Source organism: Ictalurus punctatus, chromosome 29 (assembly GCF_001660625.3).
Source record: "Ictalurus punctatus breed USDA103 chromosome 29, Coco_2.0, whole genome shotgun sequence".
NCBI classification, from domain to species: Eukaryota; Metazoa; Chordata; class Actinopteri; order Siluriformes; family Ictaluridae; genus Ictalurus; species Ictalurus punctatus.
Window position 1 is genome coordinate 10,208,706 of NC_030444.2, and position 22,001 is coordinate 10,230,706.

The following is a 22,001-nucleotide window of genomic DNA, read 5'->3' on the forward strand; positions in this document are numbered from 1 at the left end:
ACCCCCCCGCTTTCTCTTTGCCAGTATTAGCCAGGGGAGGATATCCTCCAGGAGTTTTTAATTTTATTTTTAAATGTTCATTTATATATTTATTTTGTTAAAACCACACCGTGGTATCGACTTTGGTATGGAGTATCCTGGTTTGGTTTGGTGGTATCAGTATGACTGACTAGATTTTTGGTATCTTGACATCCCTATGTGTGACCTTAAATTAGATAATGCTATCAACAATCGAACAATAAAAAATTTTTTTTTACAAATTCAATATGTAAGCATAAAAAATGCTATACTATAAAACATCGAATAATATTTAACAACGCTAACAAGTTTTACTTTCAGATCTGTCAGTACGTATTATTATTATTATTATTATTATTATTATTATTATTATTATTATTATTATTGGATGTGCCTGTCTTTCTTATTGACTTTTTTTAATGGGCACGCGGACCAGTAACCATGGCAGCCAGCGCGCTGGGTGCTTTAGCGTGAATTGAGGCGGGGCTTCTCGCGCTGTCTGAGCTCGCGCTGTGACTGACCATCTCACATCGCCCATCTTTGAAACGGTCCCGTTAACCGGAGAGCCGCGTCCCGTCCCGTCCTGATACAACCGGTTATAACGGATTAACTGTCGGGTAAGTGGCGCTTTTGTTTCTGGAGTAAACTCAGACGACTTCAAAAGCTTTTTTTCAACCCGCGGGGAGTGAGTTTGTTTGGTCACTTTTGGTCCGAAGTCCGGTTTGGTGTGTAACAATGTAGCGAGATACAGATAGCCGCGGCTAACGCTAACTCTAACGGAACACCGTCTCTTTCCTTATCACATCAGATCATACAAACAGTCTTCTTTCCCATTTTCGCCATCACTTTGGTTGGTGTTTTAACGCATCGTCGTATCCACACACACACACACACACACACACACACACACACACACACACACACACACTTTTTTTGTTGTTGTTTTATGTGTCACTTTAACAGCCTGTGACCTGTTGCTTCCTCGGTCCAAACAGCTGAAAGCGGATTGAAGTGTTGGAGTGGCGGTTAAAGCCATTAGCTTTCTCAAGCTAACAAGTTTGATTCATTTACAAACAGAAACATAGATTTACAGTAAGCATTATCATGGAAACAATAAACCAGAATAATACACGGTCTCGTTTGCAGGTCAAAATAATATAAATAATAATAATAATAACAGTATATAACACTATATTAGATATGCAGTGTACCTACAACATTATAGTAACTTACTATACTATAATGAACTCCTAGTGACCAAGCAAATTACTAAACTATATCAAGTATACTATATAACTACCTATGGTAATTTATAGTACAGTAGTAGTAATATTGCCTAATTTACTTGCACCACTATATACCAAATGTTTCGTAATCAAACACTTCAATGCAAGTCTGATTATTACTGTATACTATAAGCTAGTAATATAGTAAGTTCCTTATATATATATATATATATATATATATATATATATATATATATATATATATATATGAGAGAGAGAGAGTCATACTTCTGACAGCTTCTGATTGTTATGACTTATTTGGCACAGTTTTAAAAACTCCAACCCACCAGATATTTCTAAGACTTATGATGCAAAGATGTTGAAATTGTGGATTGCATGAATCGTTAAGCGTCTGAAGATTATTTTTATTTTGATAGAAGTAAAAACAAATGGAATTAAGACGTGTGGAGTATTCCTGTTTTTGGCGCATTATCGACATGTGTTACAGACATGTACACACCTTAATCACGTTATTAACGTCGTGTGGGAGTTTTCACCGCATTTTACGACAGGACACGTACACACACGGCAGTGCTCAACCTTTTTACGACAAACAAGAGAGCACAGCTGCGTCCCAAACCGCGTACTTACTTGCTGTATAGTAGGCGTAATACATGTATTTCAGTTACCATATAGTCGGTAAGTATCTGGTTTGGGACGCAGCCCAAGGTTTCAAGCAGTTGTCTATTTGCATGTATAGCATGTCTAATAATTAACTTCACTTGAAGCTTTCGTGAAATTAAAAAATTAAAACACCCAAAACTCTATACGGTACCATAACGAAGATGAACTGTATGTCGGTACGTGAAATTCTAGAGGGACGTCAGACGGCGTGCCGTTAATCGCTCTATGTTCTATAACATGTAACACAGGAACATGAAAGGAATATTCTAAAAGCAACTCATGTAAACACCTTAATCACAATATTGTCTTATTCAGAATAAGGTCAACAATTAGAAATCCATGCTGTACTGTACACGACAAATCTAGTCGTTGCAGGTTCGAGCCGGCCAAAGGAGGACGGTAGTACATATATACAAGCTTTAGTCCAATACAAAAATTCAACGACCCTACAATAAAAGGCTCCTTAGGAGAGTGTGGATTATCAGCTCTGACTTTTGCAGCCCCGGTGCTTCTCCTAGGAGCTGATATGATAACAGACATTATCAGGCCCCAGGATAAGTGAGATTCCTCAACAAGGGTGCACATTTGGAGGGCAGCAGCAGTTCCCTGCATGGTTTAATATTATGGTTTGCTTTTATGCCATCAAATGTCAACCTTCCCCTGGAAAAAAAATAGAGCTGTGAGCATAGGGGGGAAAACAATCACTGTAAAATTGCCCACTTTGCTCATAGTGGGTTTTTTTTTTTTAAACTGTGAAGTATGAAACTTGTATTTTTGTGATATATATAGTGTACAGCAGTGTCTGTTTACTTTTAAATAGCAGTCAGCGTTGTCTGTACTAAATCACTGCCATTAAAGTTGTTCCAGTAGTGGCAGACATTGTGTGATGACTTACATACTGGGATGCTAAAACAATATATGATTAACTCATAAAGTAATGGCTTTCCTTTATTAAAACAACTTTTTCTCTCTTTTTTTCTTCTTTATTTACAGGTGTCTTTTTAAGTGAGAAAATCAACAAGGTGGAAAAAAAGATGATTGAAACAATTGGTATGTATTGCTATTGCACTTACAATACACACGCTAACCTAGTTTGTTGATGAGAATCTAAATCAATGTTTAATAATTACACAAAGAGAACTAAGACACATTTATAAAGTGATCTCTATCCTTTGAGAGTATGGACACTTACTCCCTAGCGTGTTCATAATTATTCCCAGGTTAATTTCTAAGTCATCCACAAGCAGGAGTGACGTCAATTCAGCCGAGAAGATTTTGCGATGATTAATTTGCTTCTCGGGGAACAACGCATTTGTTATGGTTTATAAGTTGGAAGTTATAACAGTTTATAAGTTCTGTTTCCTTACCTGAGACTACAGGAAGGAGTTCTTTTAGATACTATATTCGATCCTTGTTTTTGTCTAGATCAGTGTTAAAGCACTGAAGACCGACAGCTGAGTAGATTCATCTTCTGTGCAAAGCTTGAACTGAATCAATTCTGTTGTTTTTTTCATTATTTCATTCATTTAGCTACAGTGGAGCAAAGGAAATAAACTATCCTCCCTTCCCCCATGTGATACAATAAGCGCTTGATGTTAGTCAGGGTCATGGTGGATCTGGAGAATGTCCATCACAGGGCATCATGCTCGCACACATACGCACACACATTCACACTTTTTCTGTAGCCAGTCCAGCATGTTTTTAGACAGTAGGAGGAAACTGGAGTTCCCAGAGAAAACCAGCGCAAACATGGAGAATATACAAAACCCCATACAGACACTGACCAGAGCTCAGGATCAAACCGTGGACCCTGGAGTTAGGTGTGAGAAAGCAATGCTAGCCACTGCACAATCACACTGTGTAGCTGATGTAACTGTAGCTACAAATTATGATATCAGAACAGTCAAGTATTTCCTTGTTGAAACTGTTGGCTAATAGTGTCATACTGATGCATCATGAGTACTTATGTGAGGAACCTCTTGAAAGTCTGCTAACATAAACTTACACGCATCCAAGCCAGATAAAATGCCTCGACACTGGAATCCAAAAAAATAAAATCTCCCAGTTACACACACTACCGGTCAAAAGTTTGTGGACACTCGATTGAAATGTTTCTTATGATCTTAAAAACTTTTTGATCTGAAGGTGTATGATTAAATGTTTGAAATCGGTGTCATAGACAAAAATAGAATCGTGCCGACGTATTCATTTCTTTCATTAGAAAACAAACATTTTATTTACAAGGAACGTTTTTTTTAAAAGGACGACTCGGAGCGAAATATTTCTGAAAAACAGCCAATAAGTGTCCAGCGTAGGTGGGAACTCCTTTAATCCTGTTGATAAAGCATCTCTGGAATTCCTCAAGAAATCGGGTGAGAAAATGATAAGAATACATTTCTGAAAATTCTAGGCCAAAAGGGGGTCTACTTTGAAGATGCTAAAATACTAAATTATTTTCGATTTATTTATTTATTTTAATAACATAATTCTCATAGTTCCATTTGTGTTACTCCAGAGTTTTGATGACTTTATTATTATTCTAAAATGTAGGGGTAAAAAATAAAGAATGGGTGTTTCTAAACTTTTGACCGGTAGTGTATGCCCAATTTTACGCCAGCTTTGAAAGGTATACTCAAAGTAAACAATGTGTACCAATTTTTTTTTGTGTGTGAGCAGCATAGAGGAGGATTTCAGCCTTGTTCCAAACGTACTCATGTTTACTGCGACTGTAGCAAGAGTTGTGAGTTGTTATTGGATTTTCTGTCAGTGCTTTGTGAAGAGGCACTGAGAGGGCTGTTAAACAGCTCCGACACTCCCCCCCACACACACACACACACACACACACACACACACACACAGTACTGTGTTTGGGATTAGTCAAGCTCTATGAGCACAAAAATGGCCTCCACTGATCCAGACTCTTCTGCGTTGCTGCACTAACTCGTGCACCTGGATATCAGAGTCAAGATTCAGGGGCCTAGCTGGGGTTTGGCAGGGAAACACAGACACAAGCACACACACACACACACACACACACACACACACACACACACACACACATTCAACTCTCAGAGATCTTTTGTTTTTCATTTTCCTGTCTCAAGCTCAGAGACGTGTGTGTGTGTGAGAGAGAGTGAGTGAGAGAGAGATGGAGAGAGATAAGCTGAGTCATATTTGACAGTGGTAAGGCTAAGCTAAGCCAAATCTATGAATTGTATCATTGGCCCTGCTCTCTCTCTCTCTCTCTCTGTCCCTGCCTCTCTCACTTTCAATCATTCACTTCATTTTCAGCTCACCTGGTTGGATCTATTGGGGATAGGTAGTGTTACCCAGGAGGCATCCTGCGCTCAGATTCTATTACACAGTCCCGGCACGAAGCCTCCTGCTGTTACAGAACATGACACACACACACAAACCAGCAGAGTGAAAGCTTTGCAAATGCAAAGGTTTGAGCAAACGCTAGTATTCAGGAGGCTTCAAATACTTGTCACATTCAATCAGTCAGTGCAAATAAAGACAAACCACAATCCTGATGTTTTATTTTTTTTATCAACAATTAATTTTGGAAGCTGTGTGACATTATGAGTATCAGTTATGAGTGATGAGTATCAGCTTTGTGTGTTTGTTTCATGGGAAACATATGACTGAAATGTGCATTTGTGTGTGTGTGATGCATTATAGACACGCAGCGGTGCCTTCAGGCAGTGGAACGACTGCAGGCTCGTCTGAAGGAGAAAGGAGGCGACGTGCCCTCTGACGAGAAACTGAACCTGCTCAAATCCGTCCTGCAAAGCCCTCTGTTCCACCAGATCCTCGCCCTCCAGAAATCAGTACAGCATCTTAAGGAACAGGTACTGTACGCAAGCTACGCTCCCCTCAATCCTGTTCAGCTTATAGCATACGTATAGTTAGTGCAAAACTACAGTATCAAAAAACCTTCCGAATTCGTACTGCACTTCTTACAGTTCAACGGTCGAAAGTCTCACCAGGAACAAAATATGCTTTAAACATATTATGCTAACTTAGGTCTAACCTCTCTAATCGATCTGGTAAGGAAATGGTGTCATTAACCATGGATCCAGGAATGTTTTTCTAAGCCGCAGCGCACTAGTTCTAATAGAACCATCACGAGACCCATATTTTATGCATGTCTACAGTTGGAGTCTGATGAAGGGGCTTTTTATTCTTAATTCCTTTTTCAGCTGTTTCATACAACGCTCATACACAACTGTGAGGGTTTAGTCATATCCATATCGCACAAATCTATCCATTTGATTTTACAATTGCGCTCTATGTTTTTCAATGACAATTTTGCACTTTGTTCCATGTCTAATATCTGATACGTCAGAGGTGGACACAGTAGTAACCCAATGCGTCTGTATACACACTCACCAGCCTCTAAACCTGCGAAATATGCAATTATCCAGTCAGCCATTCATGTGGCAGCAGTGTAATGTATAAAATCAAGCAGATACAGACACAGGTCAAGAGTTTGAGTTAATGTTCACATCAAACCTCTGAATCAGGGAAAAATCAGCGACTTCGACTGTGGCACGGTTGTTGGCACTAGACTGGAAACGGACCTGGGATTTTCATGTACAGCAGTCTCTAGAGTTTACACTGAACTGTGTGGGGGGGAAAAAAACTCAATTTCATTCAGTTTGCAGCAGTTCTGTATGTTAAAATGCCTCGTTGATAAAAGATGTCAGAGAAGAATAGCCAGAGTGGTTTAAGCAGCCAGAGCTGCAACCACTCATTATAACTGTGGTGAGCAGAAAAGCATCTCAGAACACACAAAAGATTGAAGCTTGTGGCAGATGGACTACAATAGCAGAAGACCACATCAGGTTTCAGTCCTGTCAGCCCATACCAGGATTCTGAGGCTACAGGTTCACCTTTTCAACATCGGAAAAACATTGCCTGGCCATTTTCCAATTTAAAGTTGTCCAATTATTACAACTACGGGAGCACAGTGGCTCAGTGGTCAGCACGTTTGCCTCGCACTCACAGGGTTGGGGGTTCGAATCCCGATTTCATACTGTGTGTGCAGGCTTTGCATTATACTCTCTGTGCTTCAGGGGTTTCCTCCGGGTAATGTCCTCCAACAGTCCAAAAACATGCATTGTTGATTGGCATTTCCACGTAGTCCGTAGTGTGCAATTGTTCCCTGCCCGTTTAGGGCGTCCCCCACTTTGTGCCCTGATTTTCCTGGGATAGGCTCCAGGCGGCCCTGTGTAGGATAAGTGGTACGGAAGATGGATGGAAATTACAACTACACTGCCATGCCACGTTCTTCATTACGAGTCATAAAATACATATGATACAAAAAAATAAATGTGTTTGGTGAGGCCGTGCTCAGGGGTTACTTCTTCACTACAGTAATAAGGAATAGTGAAACGGCATTATGCCTCACGGTTCTGACTTCTGTAAAACCTCAACTCAACTTTAGCTCCTCATTCATTCAGGAATGTGAACGTTTCAAATCGCACCACTAGAATCAACTCGAGACTTTTTTCTTGGCTCTACATGGGAAAGTCGCATTCACACACAAGCGGTGCTCAATTTCAATTCATTTCTTTTGTGCTTTTAACAAAAGACAGTGTCAGAAAGCCACTTTACAGAAATCCGTGATAAGAAACAGTGATAACAACGGTCCATAAGAACATTTGGAGGAAACCTTGAGAGAAGCTGCAACTCAGAAGAGGAAAGCTATCATTATCCGCTTGACTTGAGATAGTGGGATTAGAGTGGGAAGTACAGCTTGCACGAGTATGTGCAAGATTAAACAGAAGTATCTGAGATACAGCGAAATCATTTAGCAGACAAATGTGTAATTACAACCCCAAGTCCATAAAAGTTGGGACACTGTGTAAAATGTTAAATAAAAAGAGAATGCAATGATTTGCAAATCTCATAAACTCATATGTTATTCACAATAGAAAACATATGAAATGTTTAAACTGAGGAAATGTACCATTTTAAGGAAAAAATAAGGTCATTTTGATTTTAATGGCCGTCTCAAAAAAGTTGGGACGGGGCAACAAAAGGCTGGAAAAGGAAGTGTTACTAAAAAGAAACAGCTGGAGGAACATTTTGTAACTAATTAGGTTAATTGGCCATGGGACATTTCCTCATTTTAAACATTTGATATGTTTTCTATGTTCTATTGTGAATAACATATGGGTTTATGAGATTTGCAAATCATTGCATTCTGTTTTTATTTACATTTTACACAGCGTCCCAACTTTTTTGGAATTGGGGTTGTATATTTAATCCCCCTTTTAGTGTATATAAAGGACAGTAATACCAACACATGTGATACTGTCATTATTATAGTTGCTATAATAACTTCATGTGCTAGCGTACTGAAATGTTGAGAGCTGCATGTATGATTGTGTATAATACATGCGTATTTGAGTCTTCAGGAGTTTTCCGAGCTGTCTTGAAGGTCTGAGTTCACCCTGTAAGTGAAACTATGTTAGGTATGTTGGGGGAGGCTTGCACTGCAGAAGATTAGAGCTTAACGACTCGCTGTGTTCACTTACTCCCTTCACGTACATTTCTCCCTTACTCGTTTTTTCTTTTCCTCTCATTTTCTTCTTTTATGAATTGTCATCTATTATTTTAGCACTGAGGTCAGAAGCAAGCACAAAAGCAGCGTTATTCAACCACGATTCGCCTGTCACTCTAATAAACGGTGCCTTGAACATTATTCCAAATCATCCTTAAGATTTTATACGGTTCTGAGCGCCTCAGGCATTTGAAAGCATTCAGCAGCTGAGAAAAAAAGAACATAATCAAGAACTTTTTGTCTCAAGGTTTATAATAACCACACGGTCCTGGCTTTGTCTTTGTCCCCATGGTGACCAGAGCACAGTGAGAGGTCAGAAAAGAGGACAATGGTGGCTGAAACCGTTTGTGAAGAACCCACATTTTCTCAGCAAAGCTGAGAAATGAACACATGCCCACTTGATTCAACCGTTAACGCATCCAGAGAGACCACAGCTCTCCTCCTGGAGTGCACTTGATCGGGATTTTTAATGCACTGTACAAAATGGGACACTGGAGTTCATTTAACGTATATTACCACTCACAGTGAGATGAGTGGTAAAAAGTGCTATTATTATTATTATTATTATTATTATTATAGGAATGTAGGCTGTTTTAGATGCTTTTACAGAGCAACTTTATCGAGTAGCGAATAGGTATTTCTTATTTTCATGACGCATTTTTGGCAGTAATTTGCTGTAGATTTATATCAGAGAGAACAATGCACAGCATTGAAAAAGGTTATCCAAAGGACTTTCATTTCCAAAACCATCCTCAGCAGGCAACAATTACACAAGCCACATTGGACAGTTTAACAAAAGCACCTACGAATTATGCACAGATGTTTTTTGAAACATATTCTGTCTTGATAATCGATGCAAAATATTTTGCACTGTATCAAGACCTGGGCAAGCTGGTAAATATGGAAGTTAATTACGCAGTCCTAATGTTTAATGACGAGCATGCGTGACCATATGGAGGAATGATCCTGTAATGATAAAAACAAATGGTTTTTTTTTCTCATAATAGCACGACTATTTATATTCCTGGACGATGAATAAATAAAAAGACAATTATACCCTCTCATGGAGCAGGAGAATATTTCATTTTAACCAAACATCTCCCCACCGTTTCTTCTGTCTCTTTATTTCTCTCTCTCACTCACTCGCTCGCTCGCTCTCTCTCGCTCTTTCAGCCTTCGTGTGTAAATGGAGGATATGCTGACTTGGGTCAGATTAATGGACAAACCTCATCAGAGGAGCAAGAGCGCATCATTCGCACCATGGCTCAGGTAACACACACACACACACACACACACACACTGAATGAAGGATAGTTAACATCTACTTATAATGTACCTTTCCCACAATTTAAATGTGACAATATTCAAACAACCATTCTAGTTTTTCACGCAAAAGACCTGATGAGACAAACCCCCTCCCTAAACTGAATCGCTTAGACATGACTATGTTGCTATGGTGTACCAGGAAATTACACTTAGTCACCGAGGTTTTAGATGTCTTTAGGCATACTGACCAATTCTTTCCACATGACTTTGACCAAATCTGACCACAAAAGATTTTGGCTAATTTTTTGGCTGTTTTTAATGGCTTTTCCCAGACTGCCACACATTTGTATTTGTCTGCGACTTTTATCTGATGTATTGAATGAATTGGGATCAAACACAATGAAGCAGTTGAGTGTTTGGTGCCTTGTTCAAGGGCCCATCAGTTGCCACTACGGTAAGTGGTGTCGGGATTTGAGCTTCCAATCAGTAGCTCAAAGCCATAACCACCACATATGGCATATGATTATTTAAGCATGTGTGTGTACATATGCCTATTGTGTGTGTGTGTGTGTGTGTGTGTGTGTGTGTGTGTGTGTGTGTGTGTGTGTTTGTTTCTAAAAAGGGTCGGTACGTAACTCAAGTTGACTTGGTGAAGCCGGTATCAGGAAGTCTGGGCTTTAGCGTGGTAGGACTGCGAAACGAAAGCCGAGGAGAACTTGGGATTTTCGTACAGGAAATCCAGACAGGGAGTGTCGCATACTGGTAATGGCTGTCTCACACACAAATAAGGTCATATATAACCTGAATGTCATAACTGAACAATTTTATACTAGCCTGCCACTCTGAAACGAGATTTTTAAATTGCTGGTCTCTGAACTGCTGACTTCTGAAATCTTTGCCTCGATGTTCTTCTTTCATGCGCATATAAGATCCGACCTCGCAGCTTTCAGTGGAGGGGTGCAATTTTGTTCCTTAATGTCTCTTTCCGTTGTGTAGCAGTGAAGGCAGGCTAAATGGTCGTGAAAATAAATGATGGCAGTGTATCTAGCCTGGGACATGCATGTTTTTCTGCCCTTTCTGTCTGGCCACAATGTTGGTGAACCAAAGGAGGTCAGCACTAAATTATAGTACTGCTCTACAGAACCTGAGCAATAAATTGTTGGAATAAAATCCAGCAATAAACTGCTTGACTGTTCTGAGTTCAATTTTACCCCAGGTTATCTCTCTCACTTGCACAAAAAGTGATGACCCACTAAGAGAGCAAGATCGGATCTTGGCAGTAAGATTAGGTCTTATTAGACGTTTGTGTCGGGACCAGGATAACTGAACGTGTACGGTCACACTGCATATTATTTGCGTGCTTTGTTTATCAGTGATGGGAACCTGAAGGAAGGAGATCAGATCCTGGCGATAAATGGACAGCTACTGGAGCAGAACATCAGCCATCAGCAGGCAATCGTGCTGCTGCAAAGAGCATCTGAGCATGTACAGATTACGGTTGCCAGAGGGGCAATCCCTCAGCTTTCCAGCCCAGTGGTGTCCAGAACACCTAGTGCTGCTAGTACACTGTCTGCACATTCAAGTGGGGTGAGCTAGCACACGCATATGTACATCCATTTATACCCGAAATTGTAACGGCCAGTTTTCATACAATAATTCATCTACTTGTGTATTAATTAACATAAATATGCAATAATCTATCCAATCACCCACAACTATCTATTAATTGATTTCTTCATTTGAGCATATAATTAATTTCATCATCCATCCATCCATCCCTCCATCCATCCTTGCATTCATCTATCTGCCCATCCATCCAGTCATTTACTCATACATCTAATCATCCATCAAATAACACATTTTCACATTAAACCCATCTACTCATCAATCTGTTCATTGATCTGTATATTTAGCTCTTACCTAGTATTTCAATCATCCATCTATCCATCCATCCATCCATCCATCCATCCAATCAACTATTTATTCACACGTTTAATCATCCATCAATCAACCCATTTTCCATTTATACCCATCTACTCATCAGTCTGTTCCTTGATCCATATATTTATCTCTTACCCAGTATTTCAATCATCCATCCATCTATCTATGTATCCATCCATCCGTCCATCCAACCATTTATTCATACATCTTATCATCCATCACTCAACCCATTTTTTCATTAAACCCATCAATTTGTTCATTGATCCGTCTATTTATCTCTATCTCTATTTGTTTATCCACTTAATTATACATTTATCCATCCTTCTAATTTACTCTTGTTTTTTCTTGTGTACTAGGAAAACTTATTCATGAAACCAGCCCACATGTCCATGCATCTGTTTTCCTATCAATCTATTCCCTAATCGAGTCATTAAACTACTTCTCCCTCTATTTACAATTCGAAACAGGAAAAATCATTAATAAATTACCGAAGTGTGTCTGGACTTGTCTGAGTTGAGTTAAAAAAAATGTATTAGTTTATTTCAGATATCTGTGCTTGTAAATGATGTTATAATATGAACTGCTTTTATCTCTATATTGTTCTTGTCCTGTGCAGGCTCACTGGACACATATGGAGACTATAGAGCTAGTCAATGATGGCACTGGTCTGGGTTTCGGTATCGTCGGGGGTAAAACTACCGGCGTCATTGTCAAGACCATTCTACCTGGTGGTATCGCTGATAAGGTAAGGTTAAGCATGCTGTTCTAGGAGTGTTAACGTATTAATCTATAATGTTAATCGATAGACTATATCCATTATCATCCAGTAGATACATGTTAATTATTTAATGGACTCGTTAAAATCCATCTCTCTATTTTCCCTCTCATTCACGCTCTCTTACAGGACGGTCGCTTGCGCAGTGGTGATCACATCCTGCGTATCGGGGACACTGACCTGTATGGTTTGGGCAGTGAGCAAGTTGCTCAGGTGCTGCGGCAGTGCGGCAACAGAGTCAAACTGCTCATCACTAGAGCAACCGTGGATGAAGCCTCCCCTGCGCCTGTACCCCTGCCAACAGTTACTGAGCAACAGGTGAACCTGAAGGATGCCTGAACATGGCATAGCACAGACACTGTACATTCTACTGCACTTCATCTATAAAAGTGCACCTTAGAGTATTTAGAGTATTTTTTTTTTTTTGGAGAAACCTCATATAAATTGGTATAGATGATTCCATATTCCAGTCTGTACTTCTGTCCTTTTGTGGCAGGACCATGAAGAAGAAGAAGAAGAAGAGCAGGATGCATTCGATGTTAGCCTGACGAAGAACACTCAGGGTCTCGGCATCACCATCGCAGGATATGTAGGAGACAAGAACTCTGGTGAGTTATACGGGCAGATGTGCCGATGTTTTTATGAACTTTGTTATGCTTTCGATTCGTGTCAGGTAATTTCTGAGATTTTACCTAATACAGCAATAGAGTTTAAAAAAAGAAAGCGCATACTGCCGTGCTTAGCCATTAACTTGAGTTCGTCTCAGCTTCGTAGTGTCGACTTATTTATCACTTTGCTTTCTGGTGGCCCTAATCTCTTCTTCGAGCTTTCCCAATGTTATTCTTGTTTGCTCATGTCGTGCTGTGTGCAATTTGTTGCAGAGGCCTCTGGGATATTCGTGAAGAGCATCACAGCAGGAAGTACTGTGGAGCAGGATGGCCGCATCCATGTTGGAGATCAGATCATAGCTGTGAGTGAGTCAGTCACGAAGACTGACAAAGCATGAGCGTCAGAAAATAAGGATTTTTTTTTTGCTGTACAGTGACAAAATCCACATAAGCCTATTTGAGATGTCACATGGGTTAAGATCATATTTATGCAGATTATCTAGAACATTCTAAATTTCAAACACCACTGTATGTGTGTGTGAGTGTGTCTGTCTGTCTCAGTGTGCAATAGCAGATGTAGATATTCCTTGACATAAACAAGTCTTCAGGAGCTTGTTCTGTTGTTGTTTCTAGGTCGTGGGTTAATTATGCTCATGTCTGCCCTCTGCAGGTGGATGGTGTGAACATACAGAGCTACACCAATCAGCAGGCAGTGGAGCTCTTACGCCACACTGGTCAAACGGTCCATCTCAAACTCGTCCGCCACGGCTTTAGACCAGAAGACACTCTACTGCCGATCACACCTGTGACCACTGAGGCTACACCGAGACAGGAGTGTGTCGCCATGGACAGCATGCACGGTAAACATAATATTAATCAGATATGTAAACGACTCGTAGCTGAACAGCCATCAGTCTGGCCAAGAACAGCAACCAATAATTCACCTCATCTCTCCTCAGTGTGTAATAAAGATCTTTTCAAATGATAGCTTTCCTGTACTCTAGAGTGGGGTCATGACTATTTATTGTAGGCCTTTTATGTAAAAGGGGAGTTTCCTGTTTTTTTTTCTCTTTCTCCCTGTGTGGGTGTGTGTGGTTTTATATGCCTGTGCATGCATGTTTAGTTTTTTTAGCATAATTACCACATTAGATTTAGACCCATAGCCAAACCCAGCCTGAAGTTTACGCCTTTACTCATCCCATCATCTTCTTCTCCTCTCCCAGCTTGTGTTTACTGAGGCACAGGAGGAGAGGAAAATACAACCCAGTCATAAGACAGAGTGTGTGTGTCTTTCTATCAGAAATTGACAGAGTAGAGAGAGACAGAGATTGAAGGACCTGAATGAGATTTGTGCTGATGCCCATGCTTTAAGGTGTATATACTGTACATATGAATTTACATTTTTGTCTGTTCATGTGCGTGCACATAGACCTTATGGAAACATCCAGACATGTAGCTGTTGCTGTTTCACCTTCCACACCTGAACAAAAGAAAGGTAAGAGGTTCTTGAAATTGTAATTCACTTTTTCAAATTGTACTGTTTTATTGTGGATTTTTAAAAATGTATGTGTGTGTGTATGTATTTATGTATATATAATATAATATAATATAATGTAATATATATATATATATATATATATATATATATATATATATATATAAAAAATATAATATAATATAATATAATATATAATGTTGTGTATTTCCTGCAGGATTCAAACTGAATGTCGATGAGGAAGAGGAGCTGAGGAGGAAATGGCTAAATGCTCTCGGTCCTAGCAACGAAGTTATTGTGAGTGATTTCTCAATGTAATTCGATGCATACCTATTTACATACATTTATATTAGAGATGCAACAATGTATCGGCTCATAATCGGTATCGGCAGATAAAGGCTATTTTTCCCGCTATTGGCCGATAGTTTAAAAACATCCCATGATCAGGGCCGATTATATCCTGTCAATCAAAAGAGGGCGGGAAAACACATCGATTGTGTGCTGTGTGTAAAGATGATGTCTCTTGTGTGGAACGACGACAAAATTGCAGTTTGTAAGCTCTGTAATCTCTGCACTGCTAAAATTTTACACCGGACGCCGCAGCAGTGAAGCGGGAGTTTCGGTGTCGAGTGTTATTTTTATTTTGCCACGCTGCTCGCGTTGAATTAAAGCGCCAGTACACTGTTGAAAGATTTAAATGAAGATGAGTTGACAAAAAAGTATATATTTCACAGAAAAATATATTTGTAGAGTAGTATATTTCATATCCAGTTAATGTTAATATAAAAAAGTTTACATTAGGCCTATATATTACCAGTTTGATGTTAATGATGAAGTAGAAATGCTTGTGTTTGTAGTGAGTGAATATGAGACTAACAGTAACAGGAGGTTTTTTAGAATTCAGTCAATGTTAATAGGACTTAATAACATTCAGTAAGTGAAGAAATCTTACTTTAATCTTCTGTGTGTGTGTGTGTGTGTAGGTGGTACAGGTAGAGAAATTCAGCGAGAGCAGTGGACTGGGGATCAGTTTGGAAGCGAGTGCCGGTCACCACTACATATGCTCGGTTTTACCCGAGGGACCTGTAGGACGTTCCGGAAAGCTCTACAGCGGAGACGAACTATTGGAGGTGCAGTGCAGTTCCGCTCAAAACCATCAACATCAGCATGAACGTCCTCACGTTTATTACCGACATTGCATAAAGTCAATGTTTGATTATTTACGTAGGTGAACGGTATACTTCTTAGAGGCGAGTCACATAAGGAAGTGGTGAGCATTCTGAAGGAGCTGCCCGTGTGCGTGCGCATGGCTTGCTGTAGGCCCACCCCTTCGCCCTCGACTGACAGTCAATCTGGCCAACCACGGCTGGAAGAAGTAGCGACAGAAAAGGTCGAACAAACGATTGCATTATTATAAATGTATTAACAGGTACTACTTAATAATTAGTACAGTTTATTAAGGATCGGTTCATTTCGGAGCGTTTGCATTGCATAAAAAGAGCTCTTTTTTTTCTTTCTTGTGTGTGTATTCATCTTTAAGACCAGTCCAGTTTTAATAGCTGCCAAATTTGCCCTCAGAATGGATTATATCAGATTATACTGTACAGGTGGACAGATTATAACCCTAGCCCTAATGCACACTGAGACACTGGCACCAGTAAGGAGAGTAGAGAGACAAGACACCAGTTATTTCCAATAGAACGGGATTATTTATAATCGGTTATTGTTTTTCACGTCAGTAAATAATACATAGAGATTGTTACGTAGGTTTTTTTTTCTTCATTTTTTTTTTTTTTTTTTTTGAAGGACCTCGACGATGTTGAGGACCTCCTTACGCCTGGCGAATCAGAAACAAGCCTAAGAGGTCTCATGCAAGAAGAGACTGTGGGAACGTCATTGGCAATGTGGGAGTCAGAGATCCAGGACATTGAGCTGGAGAAAGGAGAACGTGGGCTTGGTTTTAGCATCCTAGACTACCAGGTAAGAAAAACACGAGTCATAGAGGCTGTGATGATGGATGTTAAGTGGGTCAGAGGGTATTTGAATATAACTCTGACAACAGGCAAGGTCAGAATCTTGAATCTTGGCGAGATCTTGGTATACAAAGCCCCTTAACAGTAATAATAGACAGGGATCAGAAAAGTGGCGTATAAAAACAGGTTGTCCTGATTGCGTTCATGTCTGGTTTGATATTAGTGGAGAAGAACATGGTGTGTTTCTTTCTCAGGCACTTTAGTTATTACTCAGCTCTGCACCATGTGTGGCCAGCTACGTTGATAATAAAGATATTGCAGATATTTCCTTGATTAAAATGACAGTCAGAATAACTGTAACAGCACACTGTAGCCATGCAGGACAATTAGATAACTTGATAATAAAGCGGACATGGCTTTTTACACTTCCTTATAAGGTGGAAACATGCATAGTGTCTGAATAAACCATGCTGAACATGGCCTGGGGAATTGCAGGTACTGTGCATTGTAAAATAAAGTAGGCGTTTGCGTATTATTTCTTATAATGAGATACGTTTCCATCATAGTCTTGGTACATTTTGGAGATTGAAAGATTTCCGGAACTATTTGAGGAACAATATAGTTCTTGCTTTGCTTTTTACAGCATATTGCAGTTCTGACAATTCAGTGCACATGAAAATGACATCAACACAGTCACCGTGAATGGAGATTAATGTTGTTTGCTACCTTTTTTTGTTTTATTTTTCTGCACAAATACAATGTTAACATTCATGTAGCTTTGTAACCAGCTCTTTTACAAAGAGGCATTTTACAACAAATGGTGTCACTAGAATCATGTACATGCACACACACACTCCTATTTTGTCTTGGACTCAACCATACAATTGTCCAAAGCTGTTCATTAGTCAGGTTCCCATCTGATACAAAACAAGCTTTAATAATCAATTGTTGAAGAGAAAAAAACCCTAAATGCAGGATTTTAGGATTGGTCGTTCTGTATTTGCATTTGACCAATCAACGATGTCCAGAACCATAAGCTCCACCCCTATAGAACCTAGTCTGCAGTGTAAAATTCCTCCAGTGGAAAAACATGTTTCATTCCTGAATTAACTTGCTGAACTATTGTGAACCATGAAACATGTATTTACTCTGTGTGTGTGTTTGTGTGTGTGCGTGTGTAAAGGACCCTATGGACCCAGCTAAGACTGTGATCGTGATCAGATCCCTGGTGCCTGAAGGTGTGGCTGAACTGGATGGACGTTTGTTGCCAGGAGACCGGCTGATGTATGTCAACAGCATGAACCTCGAGAGTGCTAGTCTGGAGGAGGCAGTTCAGGCACTGAAGGGGGCCAGCTTAGGCACCGTCCACATCGGAGTAGCCAAACCGCTGCCTGTAAGACACAGATACATATTTATGACAATTAGTGTGTGTGTGTGTGTGTGTGTGTTTATGAGCATGCTTCTTTCTGCTATAGAAGCCTGTGCTTCAGTAACCTGATTCTTCTACTGGTCCTTTAAATATTTCATGCTCTAGGCAAGAGCCCTGCATGTGCCTGAAATTTAAAGCTCACTGTTTTTGCTTCATTCAAGCAAAAATGAATTTGACATGCGTGCATTATTCAGCAAAACAATAGTTTTAAATATTGCATGTTTTTTTTTCATAACTCTGGATCTTTACGAAGGCCATTCCTGCTTTTCATTGCGGTATCATTTTTTAATTTTTTTGCATTCCTCCCTTACACACATGCAGACTCTCATTCTCTCAAGGACTATGCAAATGGTGGGTTGTCATCTCCATTCTCGCCAATATTTAACTTCACATTCCTAAAGCCTTTCTCAGAACTGCGGTTTTGCTGAAGTTCATCTAAACACTTTGAAGCTCACACGGCTAAGACTCAGAATACGAGAACGCCCCGCGCTAGACCGTTCGAATTCTCTCTACGAAATTTCCGACAAATCCGCCGTCTGTAGTTTCTAACCCAAATCAAACTGAAAGCAAATCAGCGGTCAGTGATCAGTATTCGAATTCGAAGTCGTCCATCTAACATGCCTTGCACTACTAATTCACTCAATCAAACATCAAATCATTCTTCTAAATCCAGAGCAGTCTAATGCAGTAAACATCACGTTTGTCAGGAAGAGTTGCACGATTGTGCTAATTGTTCAGAAAAGTTGTACGGCATTCTTTTCGCAGACTCCTTCCTCTATCTTCTCGGCTCTGTCGATGATGGAGAGAGATGAGGAGGAGGAGGAGGAGGAGGAGGAGGAAGAAGTCTTATTCCGTGCTGAGCCAGTACTGGTCAGTGCTTATGGGACATGCTGTTACCAAAATCCTTCATAATGAAGGAATAAAACTTTTTGGGGGGTGTGCTGTTATAGGGAAACAATCAACAGCATGGCGGTGTGATGAATCGAAGCTACTGGTACCACCATGAAGTTAATCATTTTCCAATAACAGCATGCCCCGTATTGTGTTTTATTCTTCTTATTATACCACAGCAATTTTGCCGACGGTCACAAATTCGAAAATGTATTAATACATTACTACACGTCATACTTTTTAACTGCTTATAGTTACATTTTATGTAGTGGAACATTCACAGGGCAAGTTTAATCCCAGCTATAAACAGTCATTCCCTCTCCAGCCCCTCTCTCTTTTTCCTCTCTCTCAACAAAAAAAATAAATAAATGCAGCTTGTCCTGTTACAGAGAAACCGAGCACAACGTCCTCTGTCCTGAAGACTGTTCCAAAGGACTCGCACTGGAGACTCCTTCCATAAATGTTAAATAAACATCTCCTAACAGAAAATGTATCAATATCCATAGAGATGCTTTTCTTAGATAATGGTGTTTTAAAAAATATATAAAGATTGTATCAATATCGTTAGATAATGTAGAGCATCCGTGAACAAACTGTTACTATAGAAACAACACCAGATTAGAACAAGCGCATTCATATAAACCCGCGACGTGATTTACTGACAGAGCTGAGCTGTGGTATAAAGGAAAATCGTTTCCGGTATGCTGATACTTTGAAGGAAGTTACTAGCGCAAGGCAGAAATGAAGCTTGATTAAAAATCAACAGAAACGTGTTGGACAGCAGAGAATTAGGCTTCAGGATCATAAACAGTAAATGAACAATCTATATAAAAGTCTACACATATAATATAAAAGTTTGAAATAACATAAGAAGGCAGACACAGTATATGCCTGGAGCCATGGTGTAAATCTGCTTAAGATCAAATTTGATTAGCATGACTGACATATTCCAGATCGACACTAACGACGTGGACTTGTCAGACGAGAAGTTCCGTCGTCATTATGATGCCGAGGAAGACGACACGTTTCAGGCGTCCATGATCGCCCTTCACGGAAGCACCTGCAGTGCAGATCTCACCTATCAGATGGCCGTGCAAACCTCCACCCCTCAGGTATTTATAGCCAAGCGAAGTCTTTTAGCGCACACAAATGAGTAGAGCTGGGGGTTTTTTTTTTATGTCTCTATTTTTTTTTTTATTAGTAACCCTACCGTTTTACTGATAGAGCCATGCCTCGGTAATTCTGCGCCTCCCACTTTGTCAGCTAATGTATCATCATTTGAAATCCTCAGTCCCTTCTCCAAATTATCCCTCTCTCACCCAAATGACCCCCATGACCCACTGAGTGACATTATCTAAAAGCAGCCAATTCCCAGCTCCCGTTCACAGGAAACACTTCAGCCTGCCGTTTTGTCTTCTGTATAATGGCTCTCTGCGCCGACGTTCGGGGCTATATTGCAGTAAGGCCCATCAACCCTGATTTTATTTGAGACTTTATTGGTCCTCGTGGGTTCGGTCACTGTTGAAATTTAGTGCCGAGCCTTTGCTGAATCAGTTAGAGAAACAGAGCCGTGTTATAGCCATCTGAAACGCTGCCAGAGTTAGTAATGCGGGGTATTTGGCCTGTGTGATTGTTGTCATTTATCCTCCATTGGTTTGTGAACAAACTTCGCTACATCATCGGTCCAGGCGTTGATTAGAAGATTATCAGCATTCCATTTGGTCATAATTGGGCTCATAAAGCTTGTGCTGTACTGTGACGTTAACATGTTGTCCTATCTAGAGAAACACTCACCTGGATTCGTTCACGGAGTATCCTTTTACGACGGCGCCTGAAATCAGTCCGTCGTTTTCTCCCGAGGAGAACGGAGCATCCGTACGCCTTGAAGCAGCGACTGTAAGACTTGGCTCCTCCCACTCTGATCTGATTACGGAGCGTGATTTCGAGAGAATGGACTCCATGGACCTAGTGATGACAAACGCAAACCCAGCTTCCACTTGTAAAGAAGAGACACTTGCATCAACATTATACAAAGAAACAGGACCGATGGTGGCAGAGAGATGTGTTCGTGCAGCTCAAGAAGAGGTAAAGAGTTCTGTATTGAATATTTCAAACTGTCAGGAGAGAGGAGAGAAATGATTACCACAAATGGTCCAAAAGCACAGATAAAAACAGTTCTGTTCTTGACAATCCTCCCTGCCTTTTCCATCCCTGCCCTTCTCATTAGAAACTATGTTTACTTTAGAGCCTTCCAGGTAGTTTTCACCTCTCCCTGGACTGCTTGACCTTGCCTCAAGCAGTAATATTTGTGTTTTTCCTGCCGCAATTTTTGTGTTTCTGTGCAAAACCTTCAGGAAGATGATTTCCCAATGGATAAAACTCAAGAGGAAGAAACCGATCAACATGAAATGACTCCAGGGAGCAATTTTGAGAGGACCATCACTGTCGTCAAGGGCAACTCAAGTTTAGGTTTGTTATTTATTAAATCTCAGATAACCTTATATAACCTTTTTTAAGGTCGATGTATTAGATTTGTCTTTATAATTCTCAGATTAAAGAAATATATATATATAAAATCCATGTGTACTTTTTTTAAATACAAAATAAATTTATCTTTTGTTTTGTTATGAAGTATAGAAGTGGTTTTGTTTTTTTTTTGTTTTTTTTTGTTTTTTTTAATACCAGTAGCAGAGGTGATGCATGTCAATGTTAATGTTAACTCGGCTCCAGGTATGACGGTGAGCGCAGTGAAGGATGGTGCGGGTATGCTGATCCGCAGTATCATTCACAGTGGGGCCATAAGCAGAGACGGACGTTTAGGTGTTGGAGATCTCATTCTCGCCATCAACGGCGAAGCAACCGGGACCCTGACCAACGCACAGGCACGCGCCATGCTGCGCAGACACTCGCTCATTGGATCGGAAACAGGGTGAGGAAGAAACGTGTCTGGACGAATATTCGCCAAGCCTTGCAGATGATTGTGTGGCCGTTTAAAACATTCGTGTGTACAACACATGTAAATAAACTGCATTTCGCTAGACCTTTTAAAGTGTACCTATACTCCGTTATTAGTACTTATTAGTTATTATTAGTTATGAGTGTACCTTCCATGTAACACCAGTCT

General features: G+C 40.1%; 1 protein-coding gene across 12 annotated transcripts in view; it reads left to right on the top strand.

Annotated features, from left to right (window-relative positions):
• Positions 1-513: 513 nt before the first annotated feature.
• LOC108260783 (multiple PDZ domain protein) overlaps positions 514-22,001 on the top strand; it is a 39,108-nt gene continuing 17,620 nt past the window's right edge. For 10 of the 12 annotated variants that reach the window (XM_017461343.3, XM_017461340.3, XM_053677685.1 and 7 more), the window contains exons 1-22: positions 514-635; positions 2,922-2,978; positions 5,610-5,779; positions 9,673-9,768; positions 10,388-10,527; positions 11,139-11,352; positions 12,323-12,451; positions 12,611-12,799; positions 12,978-13,089; positions 13,363-13,451; positions 13,760-13,949; positions 14,519-14,584; positions 14,802-14,881; positions 15,568-15,714; positions 15,813-15,974; positions 16,391-16,564; positions 17,741-17,950; positions 18,752-18,856; positions 19,831-19,989; positions 20,660-20,962; positions 21,232-21,346; positions 21,608-21,806. In XM_017461343.3, coding sequence (XP_017316832.1) covers positions 2,963-2,978; positions 5,610-5,779; positions 9,673-9,768; positions 10,388-10,527; positions 11,139-11,352; positions 12,323-12,451; positions 12,611-12,799; positions 12,978-13,089; positions 13,363-13,451; positions 13,760-13,949; positions 14,519-14,584; positions 14,802-14,881; positions 15,568-15,714; positions 15,813-15,974; positions 16,391-16,564; positions 17,741-17,950; positions 18,752-18,856; positions 19,831-19,989; positions 20,660-20,962; positions 21,232-21,346; positions 21,608-21,806 — 3,065 coding nt within the window. In that variant the 5' untranslated portion in view covers positions 514-635; positions 2,922-2,962. The remainder of the gene's footprint in view (positions 636-2,921; positions 2,979-5,609; positions 5,780-9,672; positions 9,769-10,387; positions 10,528-11,138; positions 11,353-12,322; positions 12,452-12,610; positions 12,800-12,977; positions 13,090-13,362; positions 13,452-13,759; positions 13,950-14,518; positions 14,585-14,801; positions 14,882-15,567; positions 15,715-15,812; positions 15,975-16,390; positions 16,565-17,740; positions 17,951-18,751; positions 18,857-19,830; positions 19,990-20,659; positions 20,963-21,231; positions 21,347-21,607; positions 21,807-22,001) is intronic. The other 2 variants (XM_053677688.1, XM_053677689.1) reach the window with 2 other exon arrangements.